We start from the raw sequence: 16,967 nt of genomic DNA, 5'->3' as shown, positions 1-16,967 counted from the left end.
GTTTGTAGGAGTGGTTAAATTGCCTTTTCCATGAGAAAAGTTAGATTTCCTAAAACCAAACAAATAAAAAACACACCTAAAATAACTAGCAACAAAAACAACTGTAAAACTCCTTAATATTTTCAACAAATATCAGTTGGTATATTTTAAGGCTCAGAATCTGATTTTGAAAAGACATACACACAAACACACACACACACGTGTCAGTATCTTGTTTATATGATGAAGGCTATATGAAAGATTTATAATTAATGGTAGAAAATAAACTGAATTTTGTTTGTCAGGTAATTAATTCAGTTTCATAGAGGTTTTAAAAGTAAGAAAATTGTTTTATTTCATAATTTTATTTCTGAAGAGAAGTTGAACAAATGTTAAATGGATTTTAAGTAATAATTAAAATTAAAGATGTCAAAAGAAATAGCTTTAATGTTGCTTTCTTTGAAAGGTTTGTCTCTAGTAATATTTAAGTTTATACTAGATCTATTTTTTTATGTTCTCAAAGCATTTAAAACTAACAGTTACTAACATTATAAAAAGGTCTGTGGTATAAAAATACATCATTCCAGAAGAAAAGATACCTTGACAAAAGAAATACTAAGATGGAAAATTTTAAATTTATCAGATGTTATAAGTAAATTATGTTTCACTATAACAATTAGTCTGACCCTTGTTTGCTACCTTTTTATCAAAGTTGTGGAATTTGTAAGAAGAACCATGACCAACATCTTCTTTTATTGTGTGATACCTGCAAACTCCATTACCATCTTGGATGTCTGGATCCTCCTCTTACTAGGATGCCAAGAAAGACTAAGAACAGTTATTGGTAAGTAAAATGGAGTGGGTCTTAGATGTTAGAATTGGTTTACTTCTACCTTTAGCACTGTGACAGGAAGTACTATATCATATTGATTCATAATGTAAGTATTCACCAAACTTTTGAATTGATATTTTCATAGCATATTGTTATAATTCTAATAGTTTATTTTTTGCTAGTGTATATTAAACTGAGGATAGTAAGGGGATTTTTCACATTTCTGTATATACAGTTTTTTTTTAAGAAAATAATTTTTAGTTAATTTTTCTATCTTAGTAATGGATAGCAAATGGGTTTCTATCTTAGCAATGGCTTCATAATTAAGGCCTCTATTCTGTGTGGTATATTTATAATTTTCTTTTGTGCTATCATTAGGAATTTCTCAAATGCTTTTATCTTTTATTTTAAAATTGAGTGAATTTTGTGTTCAACCAGTCATTCTTCAAAAGTCTAGAAAAATTTACAAAACTTTTGAGTTTTTTCATTGATTTAACCATGTTGAATCACTACAGATGTTTCATAAAAGCTTATGATATCTATCATGAGTTTTATCCTTAATTTTAGGCCAAGTGAGAGGTGTTCAAGTTTTTTAGATTGATTTCTTATAGAAATGAACATGAGTATTCTTTTCATGTAGAACACCTTTCCAGTTTTAGAAAAGAGCAAATCCCAAATCCTTGAGTAGTAGTATATTCAAAAGGTTACATCTTCCTCAAGCACATTAAATATGTTTCATCTCTCATGACTACTTTTCTGTTCATTTTCTTAGGAAGTTGTATCTGTGTCCTTGAGGTTATTTAAGTCTATTGTGTTGTACTGTAGAAAAACTGGGTAATGATTATTATTACACATCTTTTCTCCACTTCACATTCTGTGATGCCAAGGTGGTAGTTTGGAAACGCCATGATTGGGAGTATTCATACTAATGGACGTTAGAAAAATGCTACAAATGAAGGCTTTCCTCCGCTCCTTCAGAGAGCCAGTGTTACACATTTACTAGCATGTCACTGATTGACTACTGTTTTAGTTCCTGCGTAATTCTTGCTAATCCTTTCAGTAGAGTAAGGGTCCGGTCCCTGGTTCCTTATTTGGTGACTGTACCCAGTCTTTAGTTAAACTTCCACAAGTCCCGCTGGTATACATTCTGAATGTTACCAGATTCTGTTTTTGCCGTCTCTATGCTGTGCAAGCCTGTGCTAATACACTAAACCCCCATTATGCCAACTTTAACTAGCAGTGCTATTTGTTTTTACTTCTATGAAGTATTTATTTTTGTTTTATTGTGCTGGATTGGGGTACACTGTACATTTACAAAAGTTCTTACAATATATCAGATATATCATACTGGAATTCACCCCCTCTACCATTCTCCTTTATCCATGAAGTATTTACAAAATATTTTTTTCTTTGTTTTTCTTGGTAACGTTCCATTGACAATATTTTTTTTCTCTTACTTCCTAACCCTGTTAACTCTTAGAATTTCAGCTTTGGAATGGGGTACTTACTGTACATTAAATAACACATATCTACATCCACTATTAATTTAAAGTTTTGGTCACGTGTAACAATTTTAAGAAGTCAAAATTTAGAAGTTGAGTTCAGTGTTTTTCCCTGTTCTTCAAAGGGATACTTCTGTCATTCGGGGACAACTGAGGTGTGACTTGGCTGAGGAGATGATATTAGAGCCAACTCTTTAAAGTTTTATGTAGGTACCTGTCAAGACTTTCCACTAAAAAGAGAGGGAAAAATGTTAAAAACAAAAACAACAAAACAAAGCAAGTAAACAAACCAATCCAAAACCAAAAAAACTGTGGTGTGTTTTCTGAGCTTTTCTTGAAGACTGTAGAGGGATAAAAGTAAACCATGAGTTATCTGTAATGTTTGGAAAATATTACATTTACGATTCATAAAATCTTTTTTTTTTCTTTAACTTTCTTGTCTTAGCACTATTTTACAGTAAAAATTATTTTTCTTTAGTGATTAAGATTCTTAAAACTCCCTGAGGTCACCATTTTGAACATAAGTTGTGGTTGTATGGTGTTGAACATGGAGAAGATACAGCAAATTGAAAAAATATCTTGATATTTCAGGAGGAAAGTACAGGTTGTTCTTTTACATAAATCCATCACATGAGTCCATCTCTGTTACTTAAACTTATCTATAATACTTTACATGGGAATTATAGATTTTAGGTCTCTTTTCTAGTAGAATGTGTTAAGTAAATATATATAGGATTAAAGTGAGTTTATCTACATTCATGGATAATAGCAGGATAGTATATTTTTAAAAGAAGTCAAGTATTTGTTTTGATATTTTGAAAGATTATTATGACTTTCCTTTAAAAGGTTATATGATTCCATCAAATTGGATGGGCTCTGCTTTTATTCTAGTTTATTCCTTCACAGAATCTTGTATATCAGTTAATGTAGCAGAGATGTTTTTAGGTATCTTAAAGGATATTTAGAAGATGAACATGATAGTGTTTAATAGATTGCTGAAGAAGTGAGAAGAAATAGTATCCATCTGTGTAGGCAATCTGGCATGGATCATGTGGCACTTGTCTGAAAATAGGATTTTCTGAATTGTTTAATGTTTTGCGGGTTCAGGGCACTGCATTTCTCTTTAGGTGCTCTAGAGTAAATTTATATTAATTATTTATCAATTTATATTATTTTTGGTGGAGATGGGGATGAGCATGATTAAGGAATATCCTAATGAGTAATAACTACAAAAAAAAAAAAAAACAAAAGTGAAAATATTTCAGTTAAAAAAAAGTGATTCAGATAAAAGCTTACTTGTTTCTGTACTCCAGGGATTTGTATATATTAAAAATGAATTGTAACTGTTTGAGAACTTTGACTACATCTCATTCAACTGATAGAAATGATCACGTTGTAATACATATTTTAAAGCCTATGGCAGAGAAGTCAGTCCTTTTTTGTGATATAATTCGATGTATTTTTTTCTCATTGGTCAGGTTTTTCTTATTAAATATTTGTTACCTTATTATGCTTAAATAGTCAGAAATTTAAAAATATTTAAATTAATATTCTAAGTATTAACTTGCATTTTGGTAGTATTGTCTTTGCCTTAACCAAATAAATGGCACTTTTTATTTAACTTTGTTATTGGAGTTCAGAATTTAAAACTGTCAAAACTAAATGTTTGATATTTAGCTTATGGTATTATTGAGTGGAAGATACAAATTTTGATGGAACATGAATTAAATTATAAGAGATCTTTAAAATATTTGATTATCAGAAATTTTATTCAAAGATACAAACATAAACATATGTAAATATATATAATTTTACTTATAACTTTTTATAAAGAGACTACTACTTTAAATTAGACTTTTAGAAAATTATTGTCTGATTATTCCTTTAAAGTTGGAGGAAACTTACTTTTAACAAGTAGTTGTAAGTTTTTGAGATGGTCATTTATAATTGGTGACAAGATTTCTGTTTTTATTGTCAATATATAACTTACCATTTTTTAAAATATTTCCTAGAGTTTCTGTGGAGTTTTCTTTAAGTGTTATATCTAGCACAGTTTGTCCCTAACTAGTTAAAAATATAATAACTGTGATAAGAAATAGAATCAGGATCCATGAAGGATTGTGATTTTCATATGTCATAGTATGTAACTTAAGGAGAAGTCATGATTTCCAAAGGGAAACTACTATCTTAATTAGTGCTGAATAAGAAATATGTACCATTATTGCATGTGTTCTTATGATATTTATGGGACACATTGGATTGATTCATGTATTCCTGGTAGTCATTTTGGGAAGAGGTATATGTGCATTTCTGTATATTTTGTCATTATTGTACTATCTGAGCATATTTTTCCTTCACATATATCTGGATTTTGTATTTATAGAAACTATGGCTAAAGCTTGTTGTGTTAAATTTACACAGGCAGTGCTCAGAATGTGACCAGGCAGGGAGCAGTGATATGGAAGCAGACATGGCTATGGAAACCTTACCAGATGGGACCAAACGATCACGGAGGCAAATTAAGGAACCAGTGAAATTTGTTCCACAGGATGTTCCACCAGAACCCAAGAAGATTCCAATAAGAAACACGGTAATTTATTCCATATTTATTATAATCATGACATTCTGAGGCCAAAATTTAAAAGGGGAGAAAGACAAAGGTAAAAATTTACTCAGAAGGCAAAGAAGCATTTATTGATACTGTTTTTTTGTTAATGAACTTACTTTTCCATTTTATGAAATGCTACTGTATTTACCTGAGAGTTTATATAGTTCATGAGTTCAATTGACAATATATAGTGATGACCACTAGTGTGTTCATCACTCAGCTGACTGTAGTATTTTTTTCCCTATTGGTAGTGCTAGGGATCAAAACCAAGGCCTGGAACATGTATTAGGCAAGCACTGTAACACTGAGCCATACCACTCATCTTAAAAGACAGAGCATTATCATGGCATTGGAAGTCCCCATGAATCCCGCAGCGGTCTCACCTGTCTAGTGCAGAGATAATCTCTCTCCTCAATTTTGTATTTCTCATTCCCAGTCTTTTGCTTTATAATTACATTACAACTCTATGCATTCATATGTAATATGTGGTTTAATCTTGCAGATTTTGAATATTATATCGAGGTCAAACGTTTTTCTTCTATAACTTGATATTTTGACCAACATTACATTGGTTTTATTCATATATACTAATCCATGCAGTTGTAGTTCATTTCTTTTCACCGATGAATAGTTGTCTATTGAAAGCAGCTCATTGTCTAGTTTTTCTTTAGTTCTGCTGATAGGCAGTTATATTAATTCTTGTTCTTCTGTTACTGGTAACTTTGTTTTAAATATTCTTGTAAACATCTCCTGCAGGGTGTCAGGGTATATTTTAAGGTTGTAGGTTTGCTGACTTATAGGCTGTTTGCATCTTCAGCTTCACTAGATCATTACATATGTTTTCCACACCAGTTTGCATTCACGCAAGCAATGGGTGATGTTTTGTTGCTTCACAGACTCATCCAGTGTTTAAATATTTTCCAAAGTAATGCATGGAAAAATGTATATTGCCTTTTTAGTTGGCATTTCCCTTAATGCTAATAATTTTGTACATCTGTTTATATATTCTTCTGGGAAATGTGCATTCAAATCTTTTTTGCCTGTGTTTCTATCTCTTTGAAAATTCTTGGAGGCCAAGATTTGAAGAATTTCTTCCAGAAAGCATTTATGTTCATTATTACCAGGATCTTGGAGCTTTCCTGAGATTATTTTAAATGAAAACTTAGTATGTGTGTCTTCTATTACATCATTAACCTAAATTTCTGCTCCAAACCCTTAAGGGTTGGCTTGGAGTTATGAATTCTTAGGGGAGACATTTTTTATTTTCTGCCTTGAGCCAAGGCCAGGCATTTTTCAAAAAAAAAAAAAAATCTGTCCTTGAGGGAGATATAGAAATATTTTTAGGGCTAGTTGTCATCATTTGTTTTGTTACCATTTCATTTTTGTGAGTCTTTGTGTATTTTCCTTAAAGTTACAGTTGTCTCAAAATTTTCTTTTTTTGTTTAAATCCATTATAACTCCTGTTTGTTATCAGTTGGATTACCTTATTTAATGAGAAGTCACTCATATTATTTTATTCAGTTTTGTGTTATGGGCTCATGTGAAACTGATGACACAAATCTGGGAATTTGTATTTCTTTGCTAATTGAAATAGTATAGTTTTGATATTTTACATAGAGCAAATTGTAATAGTTCAAACAGTTTTTAAGCTATATTTTATATAGAGCAAATTGTAATAGTTTTGCTTGTAATCTCCTCTAGTTCAAACATTTTTTTAAGCTTTTAAAAATGTTTCTTGTTACAAAGAACTAGAGAGAATGTTCCTTTTTAAGATAAGCCTGCTAGTTTCCATTTCTAAATATTTTGTGTAATTGTTTGATGTCAGGTATCTACAGCTATTTTTAAGATCTTAGAGAAAAGCTCTTACTGCTTTATATGTCTAGTAAGATTATCATCTTCTGAAAAATTATTTTTCCAGATTCTTTATTGTTGAAGTTCTTTTGGCAAGTGTTATCTTTAACTTTAGAGTTATAAAATAGAAGGAAATTAGGTATATTATAGTGGTATCACTATATTTATAAATTCATGTTCATAACAGTATTATTTAAGATTAAAGGATCCTTCTGTGTTTTCTTTTTTTTTTCTCCCTCCATTACCTGTTTGCTTTTCTCGCTTAGCATTATAAGGAAGCGTTTACATTTTCTCATCCAATTTCTTTCGTCTTACTCTTTGCCTCAAGATTTTTAGACTTTTTTATGAATACTGCTGGATAAAACATAAAAGAGAGGGTTCCATGACCAGTCATTAATTTTTGGATATTCAGTGTGACTGTTTTGTCATTCATGGGAAATTAAATGCATATTGAAGGTGCAAAAAAAATCCTACTATTTATAAACATGATTATTGTAGTTACTAATTCTTTTCTGTAACTTATTTTATCAAATAACTCATTTTTTCAAGACATATGATGTATTGTACCAGAGAATACAATTTGGACATGGTACTTTAGAGGCAATGGATTACTTGCAGCAGGATCAGTTGGGGTGTGTACTGAAATGTGGATGACGTTGGACTCATTTTAGAGTTGATGAGTTAGAATTTAAGGTTTGAGGCTAAGCAAATTTCCTAGATGCTATCATTATACAGAGTAAAGTTTGAAAATAACTAGATAACATTTATGATTGTTGCCTTTCTTCTTTCCCTCACGTCTTCCCTTCTTTCCCCATTACTCCATTCAGAAAGCCTTTGATAAAATGTTCAGTTCTGTCAGGGACCACACCAAGCTGAACAAGAATGTAAAAATGAGAGTTTCAGAAGATTGATCACTCATCTTGTTCTTGATCATACCATTTGAATTGAATTCTTCTTGTGACCTTACTGATACTTTTTTTCATTTGTATTTCAAAGTTGTATTAACTTCTTGTGAATCAATAGGTGGAATAGTTGAAACCTATGTGCTTTAGTGGTTTTTTTTTTTGCACAGTATTAATTATGGAAATCCAGGCATATGAACATTTAATTTACTAACTTGTGTATCCAGCAACCTTTGTAAGAAATAACTGATTTACCTTTCTCCTTGTTACAGTTTTACATAACTGTGTTCTTCTATCCTATTTAACTTTTTTTGTTTTTTAGTTCAGGCTGGGATAACCCATCTCTAAATATAATAGTTTCTGTCAATTTTTCATCTTCCTGTTCTTAATGATGGTAATATAGCTCATTTTCCCATTAGTGTTACTATTTTCTCAAAAATTTACTTTCATGGATATATAATATAATCCTTATATACACAAAGCTTTATTTATTTATTTTATTACTATTGTTGTGCTGGGTGGGGGTATGTCATACCATTTATCAAAAGGGTCTTACAATGTATCAAATATATATCTTCCATTTCAAAATAATATGCCACTCAATGGACTTTTTTTCATATTCTATTAATTTAACTTTTCAACATGATCATCATTGACTTCATCATTAATGGACTTTTTGAGAAACTTTTTTTTTTTGTGCTCCTGGGGTTTGAACTCAGGGCCTCACATTTGATTAGCAGGTGCCATTTGAGCCACCCTACCAGCCCATCAATTTTTATATTCCTCTAGTTCACAGTGATTGTGCAGTTTAGAAAAGGAGCTTCACGTTGTTTCATGCCACTAAAAATGATCCTTCTCTTATTTTGGTAATCTGTATTCTCTTGGAATAGTAGTATTTTTAAAAATTCAAACTTTCCATTATAATTAAGCTGATAGCACTTTTATTGTTGAAGCTCTTGCATCTGTGGAATCGTTCAGAAATCATCAAAAACATAAAATGGTAAGGGAAGCTTTAGATTGAAGCCCTGTTTTTATTGAGTAGTTTTCTTTAGCTGGTGCAATTACTTTCACATATTTCATACTTCATATCTCTGTTTAAAAACATCATCATACTAGTAAGTGTGTGAAAGGGGAGGGAAGGAATTCACAGGTTGAAATATTTGAGTAAATCCTGATGTGATGCTACTATGCTAATAAAACCAACCATTATATTTTGTATTTCTTCCTACTTCTTGACCTTTGAGTGTTTTACTTCATTGTATTTTTCAAAGGTAGGCAAGTCAGAAGAGGAAAGAGGGATTAGTTTACTTTTATATAAGATATTTTAATAACAGTAATAACATCTAACATTTGTTGAGGGCTCAACACTTACTAATCCCTCACTCTGCTCCCTTTCTTAAAACATAAAGTGGTATTCAAATATTATAGCTCCTGTTTTACATATATTGAAACTGATGCTCAGAAAGCTTAAGTAACTTAACTGTGGTTGTATAGATAGTAGCACAAAAGGAATCAAATCCAGATGGCCTTCATTAATAACTCATGTCTTTTTCAGGATTGTGCTTAAACATTTAGTTGATGTATAAATGGAGTTGTTGTCAAACGTTTAATTGTTAGGTGGCATACTTAGTAAGCATGATCTTCATATTTTGACCGAGGAATTTTCTTGTCTTTTTCTAGCCAGGCACATATATACTAACTTGCATATCTGAGTTTGGTCGTGTTAAATGTTAGAATCAGCACTCTTTTTCTTTGTACTTTTAGTTGAGTGTTAATAGTTTTCCTTGACAAAATAGTATAAGAACATCAACATCACTTTTTTCCTTTTTGTTTTTGTAATTTGTCACTCTAAATCTACCCAAAGCATGTGGCTTATTGCAACTCACCTTTTTTGATTAAGCAACAAATACCTTTTTAAAAATTTTATCGTTTTTACATTTACTCACATGTGTATACATTGTTTGGGCCACCTCCCCTCAATAAATACCTTTTTGATCTGTTCACTCGGTTTTATCAGTGTTTAAGGCACATAGGTACATAGACTTATCTTTATACTATAATACTTGCCTTGTTGATGTTAGAAGAATGGCATCTACTTTTTTCCTGTTGACATTTATCATGGCCAGAGTTCAACAGGGAATAGAACACTTTGGCAAGCCTAACTATACTTGTATTATTTGGATATTGAGACAGGTCATTTTTCATTTCATTCTACTCTGCTTTCCTTAATAAGGATTTATAGAAATTTGAAAGAATACCGTATATTTTGAGACAGTAGTTTCCATAAGATTTAAATGCTTTTCGAGGTGAACAGTATCAGTATTGCTTTTTTTCCAAAATTATTTTTCTAACCCAAGATGATCAGCTAGAAAATTTGCTTGGGAAAAAAAATACAACACTAAAAATTTAGTATTAAAAATAACATATTAAAAGAACTGTTTTCACGTGAAAATAAAAAAATACTACATTTTTAGAAAATATTCTTCCTAGACAAATATACAGGCATTCTTTGCACCATATTGCAGCATTATATCTCATGTTTGTTAGTATATTATCAATTCTTTTTGAAATTTATCACATGTAATGTTGCTGTTATTTTAAAATCTTAACTATAAAATATGTGAATACTTTTTTGTTGTAAAAAATTTAAAAATATAATTAAATATAAAATTAAAGGCAAAAATTCTTCCCAACATTACTTTCACCAATTTAGTTCATGAACTCTGAACCTATCTATTGTGAGGGTACATATTGTGAACTTATAATAGCGGATTTTTTTTTTTTTGCTTTATCAAAAACAAACAAACAAAAACCTAGTAAAACATCAGTGAGATGTATAATAGAATTATAGGGGCAGTTCAAGAAACAATTATTAATTAGTAAAGAAGAATGATACAGTTTTAGAACCTTTTTCATACCCTGTTTCCTGCTCCAGAGACTTGACTTTGTGATGCCTTAGATTGTTTCTGCAAATACCTCATCTTGTTATTTCAATTTCTCAGTAACTATTAACTCTTTTATTACTACAAATAAGAGGACTAAGTGTAAAGAAGAGAAATGATTGAAACGTTTATTCTCATTTTAACTATATCTGAGCCTGTGGTTTAGATTTGTACATCTAGTATATATGATAATATCGTTTTATAAAATGACTTTTGGATATGTAATTATATACTGTGGAGAAAATTTCCTAATAATTTTGTAATCTGTTCTGAGAGCCAGTAGGAATAATTGGGGATAATTTAAATGCATTTTTTCATTTATTGTAGGAATAAAAATCTTTAGTCTTTGTAGAATCACTGTTCATCTCCTACATAAAAGTCTATTTTTAGACTGATGTAATTTATTTATCTTGCCTCCTTTTAAAAATTGTAAAATAATCATTTTTATGTGTAGCATTTGTCTCTGATTCCTGTATTACTTGGGTAATAAAAAAGTCTTTTTCTTGAACTTATTAATATGTTATGTGGTCCTAATCTTTTGACTATGAATTTTACTATAGTACTTTTTCTCACTAGTTTCTTCTTCCTTTCACATTTCCAGGATCATTCATTTGACACTGAACCAAAATACATTGTAATCTCATTGACCTTGTAGTTTGCTTGTTTCATTGATTTGTGATGTGTTCACTGTCTGATATCATATAGTCCATTTTATCATTTTATAATATTCTAGTTTTAAGAGTTTTGTTTTTTTACCTTTGCAAATATTTTACTTCTTTTGATTTTTCTAATGTCCAGCACTTTCCCACAACACTTAAGAGCATATTTTGATTTCTAATGCATGGAACACAATTCTCAGCCTCAGTGATTTGCTCTTTATCTTATTTGTCTCATGGTTAAATATTCGGAGTCTAAAATGGGAAGATAAGACATTAAAATGAACTTTTTTGTTTTAACATGTAGAAATATTAGTTTATATTTTCTTTACAAAGTTCAAAATTGTAGGCATAGGCAGGTTTTCTTTTGCGTTAGTAGGATTGGCCATATTTATTCCTGAGTTGAAATGCTCTCTGTTATAGAACAGTAATTGGTTGTCTGGGAGTCCATGTCTTTTAATACTCTCTAGTGTTTTTTAAATTTTATTTTATCATTTTTACATTTACTTGTATATACATTATTTGGGCCAACCCTCCCTCCTCCCGCCTCTAGGCAAAACCTGTTCTGCCCTCTTGTTCTCTGATTTTGTTGAAGAGAAAACATAAGAGACAATAAGAAAAACAGCATTTTTGCTAGTTTGAGATAAAGATAGCTCTACAGAGAGATTCCTCATGTTGGTACCATGCATATGTATATTACAACCCATATTGGTTTATCTGTACCAGACCTCTTCACTACTTCCTAGTCCCCTTCCCATAGTGGCCTCTGCCAGTTTAAGATTACTATATTAGCTTCTATACAGTAAGCATATCAACCACATTCAAGTTTTAGGTTTCTTTCCCTTTCTCTATTCCTCCCATGTGTAGGCTCCTTTTAGTGTATGACCTATGTCCAATAATATTATTGCATTTGTTTTAGGTCTATAATCTGCATATGTACCCTCTAGAGTTTGCTTGTGGACTTCCTGTTCTACTCTAGAACCCTACTCATATTTTCATCAAATGTCTATAGAGCAACAAATAATTTAAGGCATTGGCATGGATGCTGAATAGAGCATCAATATTAAGAGCCAGTCTTTGCCCTCCATGTAAACCTGACTCAAATAAAATGTTATATGGATTCGAAAGTACAGTGTACATTAGAGAGTATGGTTAAATTGTCCCAGCAGGTAACATGATGTTTATGAAATGGAAGAGGGCCTCATCTAATCAGATGATTAGAAGAGGGTATATAGTGATATTTATGAAAGTTCTTACAATATATCATAGTTTAATTCATCCCCTGCATCATTGCCCTTTACCTTCCCCATTCCTGAAATAGTTTCAACAGATCTTATTTTTCCATTTACATACATGTGTACATAATATTTACACCATATTCATCATCCTACACCCTTTCCTTAAATTCTTTCCCCAACCACTTGGACCAGCCCCTTAGACAGGACCTGCTTCCTCTTCTCTGTTTTTGTATATATATGTATATGTATATCTGTATCTATCTATGTATCTATCTATCTATATATATGAAAAAAACATGAAATTTTTGTTTGTTTAAGATACAGGTGTTTCATTGTGACATTTACATGTATTATAACCTGAATTGGCTTATCCCCTCTATTTTTCTCCTTTCTACCATAGTCCTTTTCTTACGTTGATTTCACCAGGTTTAAAAATTCTATATTCATTTGTATTTAGGAGGTATATCAAGCATATTATGAACGATATTTACCTTCTTAACTTTGTTCTTTTACCCTCCCTCTCTTGTATGTGACTTCCCCTTTGTGTGAACTGTTTTTCATAATGTTGCTTGTATTTGTATTGGGTCTGTATTCTACCTATGAGAGAAAACATGTAGCCTTTGGCTTTCTGAACCTGGCTAAGGAGCAGTTTTTGATTCCTTTATCCCCTTGCCCTTCTTTATCAATCTTGAACTTTGCTTTTTATTTTGTTTTGTGGTTCATTCAAGTCTAATTGTTGCAAAATCTTAGAGCACTAAAAAAGTTTTTGCTAAAAATTTTCCTATTCAAAATTATTGTAGAGGTTTTTATCCATATTAAAGCTACTAAAAATATGACTGTCTTACATTTAATAGCAGTTTTGATAAGTAGGTTTTAGTCAAGATTGTGAAAGAGCTTAGCAGCATATGATTTTATTTTTCACCTTAGTTGTATTTATATTTATGAGTAATTGTTTATGTAACATTAGTTTGGATGCGTGTACATTCATGGGCCTTCATTCCAGGGTGTTCACCTCAGTGGAATCAATGCACTCTCCTTGTGGATTTATCATCATATTTCACTGGTGAAACTTTAGGATTACTGTAAGGCAGCCCTGGGTACCTCTATTTAACTACCTTGTTATTGAGACTTTTTCTCTGCATTGCTTTTTATGTGGAAATGTTTTCTTCCTTTCAGGCAAGGAAATTACTTTTGAAGAAATATAAATTAGCTTGTCCGTGTCCCTTTTGAAGTTACTTTAAAAGTGATGTTTGTAGTTTTGGGCATTTTTTCTAATAACTTTAATGTAACTTGAAAGCTTTCACATTTTCCTCTTCATTTTCTTTACATTCTATGTTATCTGGTGACTTTTATCTTTTATACAAGTGTGAAAGGACTTGCTGGGACCTATCTTTTCATAGTCTTATAACACTCACACATGCATCATCTTTTATTTTCTTTGAAGTTGAGACTTTCTTCCTGAGTCATAAATTTTGGTATGTTTTATATATTTTATTTTATGCAAAATAATTGCAATAAATAGTCAAAGTACTTTTTAGCAGTCTTCACTGAAAGCCCTGTTACTTGATAGGGTGCAGTATTTATTTTAGATCATTATTTTGGAAAGGGAATTAATCTCTTTCCTGTTTTAAACTATAAACTACTAATACTAAGCCTCTTCCAAGTGACAGTCTTTATATGAGAGATAATAAAATATCCTAGAGTTTACTTTCACCTCAGTTATGTTTGAACTAGTTTTGTACATCTACAAAGTAACCATTTAATGTTAGGGCTGAAGTGATGAATATATGATATATGTATACAGATGTATATATACACACAAATAAATACACGTATCTATATATGTATATATATTTGGATGCCAGTTTATGAAAAATATTGAAACATTTGAATTTTATTCTATTGAAATGACCAACATACATTGTGCATTGTATCTCATTGTCTTATTTTACTTGTCTTTATACTAGTATTTGAATTACTGCAGTTTTGTAAAAGAAGGTATATTTATGGAGGATTAACCAGAGTTATTCATAAGTAGACTCAAGATTAAACAATTGTAAAACCTTTGTTGTAGGTTCTTAGAACAAACCTTAGCAAACAGTTTTGTGGTGGACTAAAACATATTTAACTCACTTTGGCCAATTGGAAGAGGCCTACCATAGTCTTCCTTATCTCAAGTACTCTTATTTAGAAATTAAGGTTACTGTTTTACTTTGTGTTTACTGGAAATTCACCACTTTCATTTATTTCTGGGATTATAAAATAAAGAAACTGAAGAAGTATGGAACTTCAAGATTTCATTTATTTTGTCCATATTATTTATGTATGAAAAGGGTTTCATTTCTGATAATATAAAAATTTATTTTATGTATTTATATCCATGGTTATTTTACTTTATATTAGTTAAGCCAGATTAATCATTTTATTTTTATCCTTCCATGTGTTTCCCTAACCCTGAAATATAAATTAAATTAGATAAAAATAAACTCCAAAGCCAGTTGACAGAAGGGAAACCACCCACTTTGGTGCTGCTCACTGTTCCATCTGTTGGTTGTCGATAGTCAGTTGAAATAGATGGCACTTTGTTCACATCTTGTTTTCCTGTATCATAGAAATTTTTTTTGATATTTTATGAACTCTGATTTGCTTTCAGTATAAATTCATGAGTTAGAAACAAATATTTTTACGAGTTATACACATACATGTGTACATATGAATAAACTGTAATATTTAGACATTTTGAATAGCTGCCACAAAGCTTACTGGCATTTATTCCACTGCATAAATTTGACATTATGTAGCTTGACAGAGGTTTTCAGTGTTTTACTTAATTGTCCTTATTATCATTGAATTTGGAAGTTTGGTCACATATAAGATTGTAGTATGTATAATATAAATTACTTAAGGAGAAATTCTTACTTGTCCAACCATATATAATTTATTGTTATTTGTGTAAATGTTGATTCGTCAACAATGAGATTTAACAAGTTTAGAGAAAATAGTTCAGAAGTGAATATATGCAGCCCAGTTTAGTAATATTAAAGATGTTGAAGTACTGTCTTACTTTTAAATTTAGTTTGTCAAATAAATTATTTTTACTTTGGAAAAATCATCATACTTTTGACTTACTGGTAAATTGAAATAAGCCTAGCTCTAAAGAATGAATTAAAATGATGCCTGGTAACAGTAATAATTTTACTCTTTCTCAATTTAGATACATTGTATCTAATACATTCCAGTCTCTTCTATGAATATTTTCGACTTCTTCTCAAGTAAATGTACCATAGACTCACTAAGAACCAGGTGACCTCAATAGCTCAGATTGTTCTCTAAGCAAGTAAAGTTTTTTCTGATCGTACTGGGGTTTGAACTCATCTGCCACTTGATCCAAACCTCCATCGCAAATCAAATTCTTAAAAAAACAACAAAACAAAAAAAGTTAGGATGTGTCAAGTGAGTTTAAAGCTTTCATTTAGCTTTAATAACTGAATAGTTACTACATAATGTGGAAAAACTTGGAACTGAATCTCTAATTCATAATCCTTTGGAACTTTTAGACAGTGTATCTATATTACAATTATCATCCTGATACTTTTTTTTCCTAATGTAGTTCATGTCAAGAGCAAGATATGTTATGAAATGGCTAACTTCTTATAGATACTAAGCAAGCTCTTTGATAACTATAATTTGTTATTTGAACCTACTGTTTTTGTTTTTGCTTATTTTGGTGCCATTTCTCCCTCTGATAAACTCCTCTTTTGTGATTCATTCAAGGACACCATGCTTCAAAAACCTTGTTTGTTGTAATCTTAGACAGTTTTTATGTTTTTCTTTATGAGTTCTTAAATGCTTTTAGTTGGTGGCACGTCATTAAAACTAGAAAGAAATCTGTGCCTTTCACAGTTTTCTTGCTTGAACAATTTGGTACTTTGAGTACTTAAGTTTGGATTTAGCAATCTTTTAAAAACTATACTAGTAATTTCATTAACACTGAGGAAATATGCTATGAATTATCTTTGGTAATGGTCATGTTGGCCATTGTACTAATCTGAATTTTCCTTTCCACTGGGCATAATTCTCTAATATACTTGTTTTGAACTGTGAGAAATCTTCACTGAGCATAATAATATTATTGCTTATTTAAGTAATATGTAGAATTGTAGAATAAGAGATCTGCTTTCTCAATAATTTTACTTATCTGTATTTAGGATTCAATTATTAACCTTGGATTTAACATGGAAGAAAAATCACTAAGTTAGGCATTGGGATGCCTCAGATTGAGGTTTATTTCTCATTCCATCGTGTGTAACCAGCAAGTCTTTCCTCTGGAGTGCTTCTTTGGAGCTGAGATAGTATGATTTTATATTCTTGTTTTTTCTAGCTAGAAATTACATTTTTTGTTTTCAGTTACTACTTACATGCGTCAGTTATTATCATTTGGTAATATATGCACTTAA

General features: G+C 30.7%; 1 protein-coding gene across 22 annotated transcripts in view; it reads left to right on the top strand.

Annotated features, from left to right (window-relative positions):
• Phf14 (PHD finger protein 14) overlaps positions 1 to 16,967 on the top strand; it is a 229,686-nt gene that overhangs the window by 63,356 nt on the left and 149,363 nt on the right. For all 22 annotated transcript variants that reach the window (XR_012445135.1, XM_074064662.1, XM_074064665.1 and 19 more), the window contains exons 13-14: positions 692 to 823; positions 4,735 to 4,903. Coding sequence is in view for 21 of the 22 variants with exons in the window: in XM_074064662.1 (XP_073920763.1) it covers positions 692 to 823; positions 4,735 to 4,903 (301 nt within the window). In the remaining variant the exon portion in view is untranslated. The remainder of the gene's footprint in view (positions 1 to 691; positions 824 to 4,734; positions 4,904 to 16,967) is intronic.

Source organism: Castor canadensis, chromosome 2 (genome assembly GCF_047511655.1).
Source record: "Castor canadensis chromosome 2, mCasCan1.hap1v2, whole genome shotgun sequence".
NCBI classification, from domain to species: Eukaryota; Metazoa; Chordata; class Mammalia; order Rodentia; family Castoridae; genus Castor; species Castor canadensis.
Note: the sequence above shows the minus strand (reverse complement) of the source record. Positions and strands in the feature narration are given on the sequence as shown.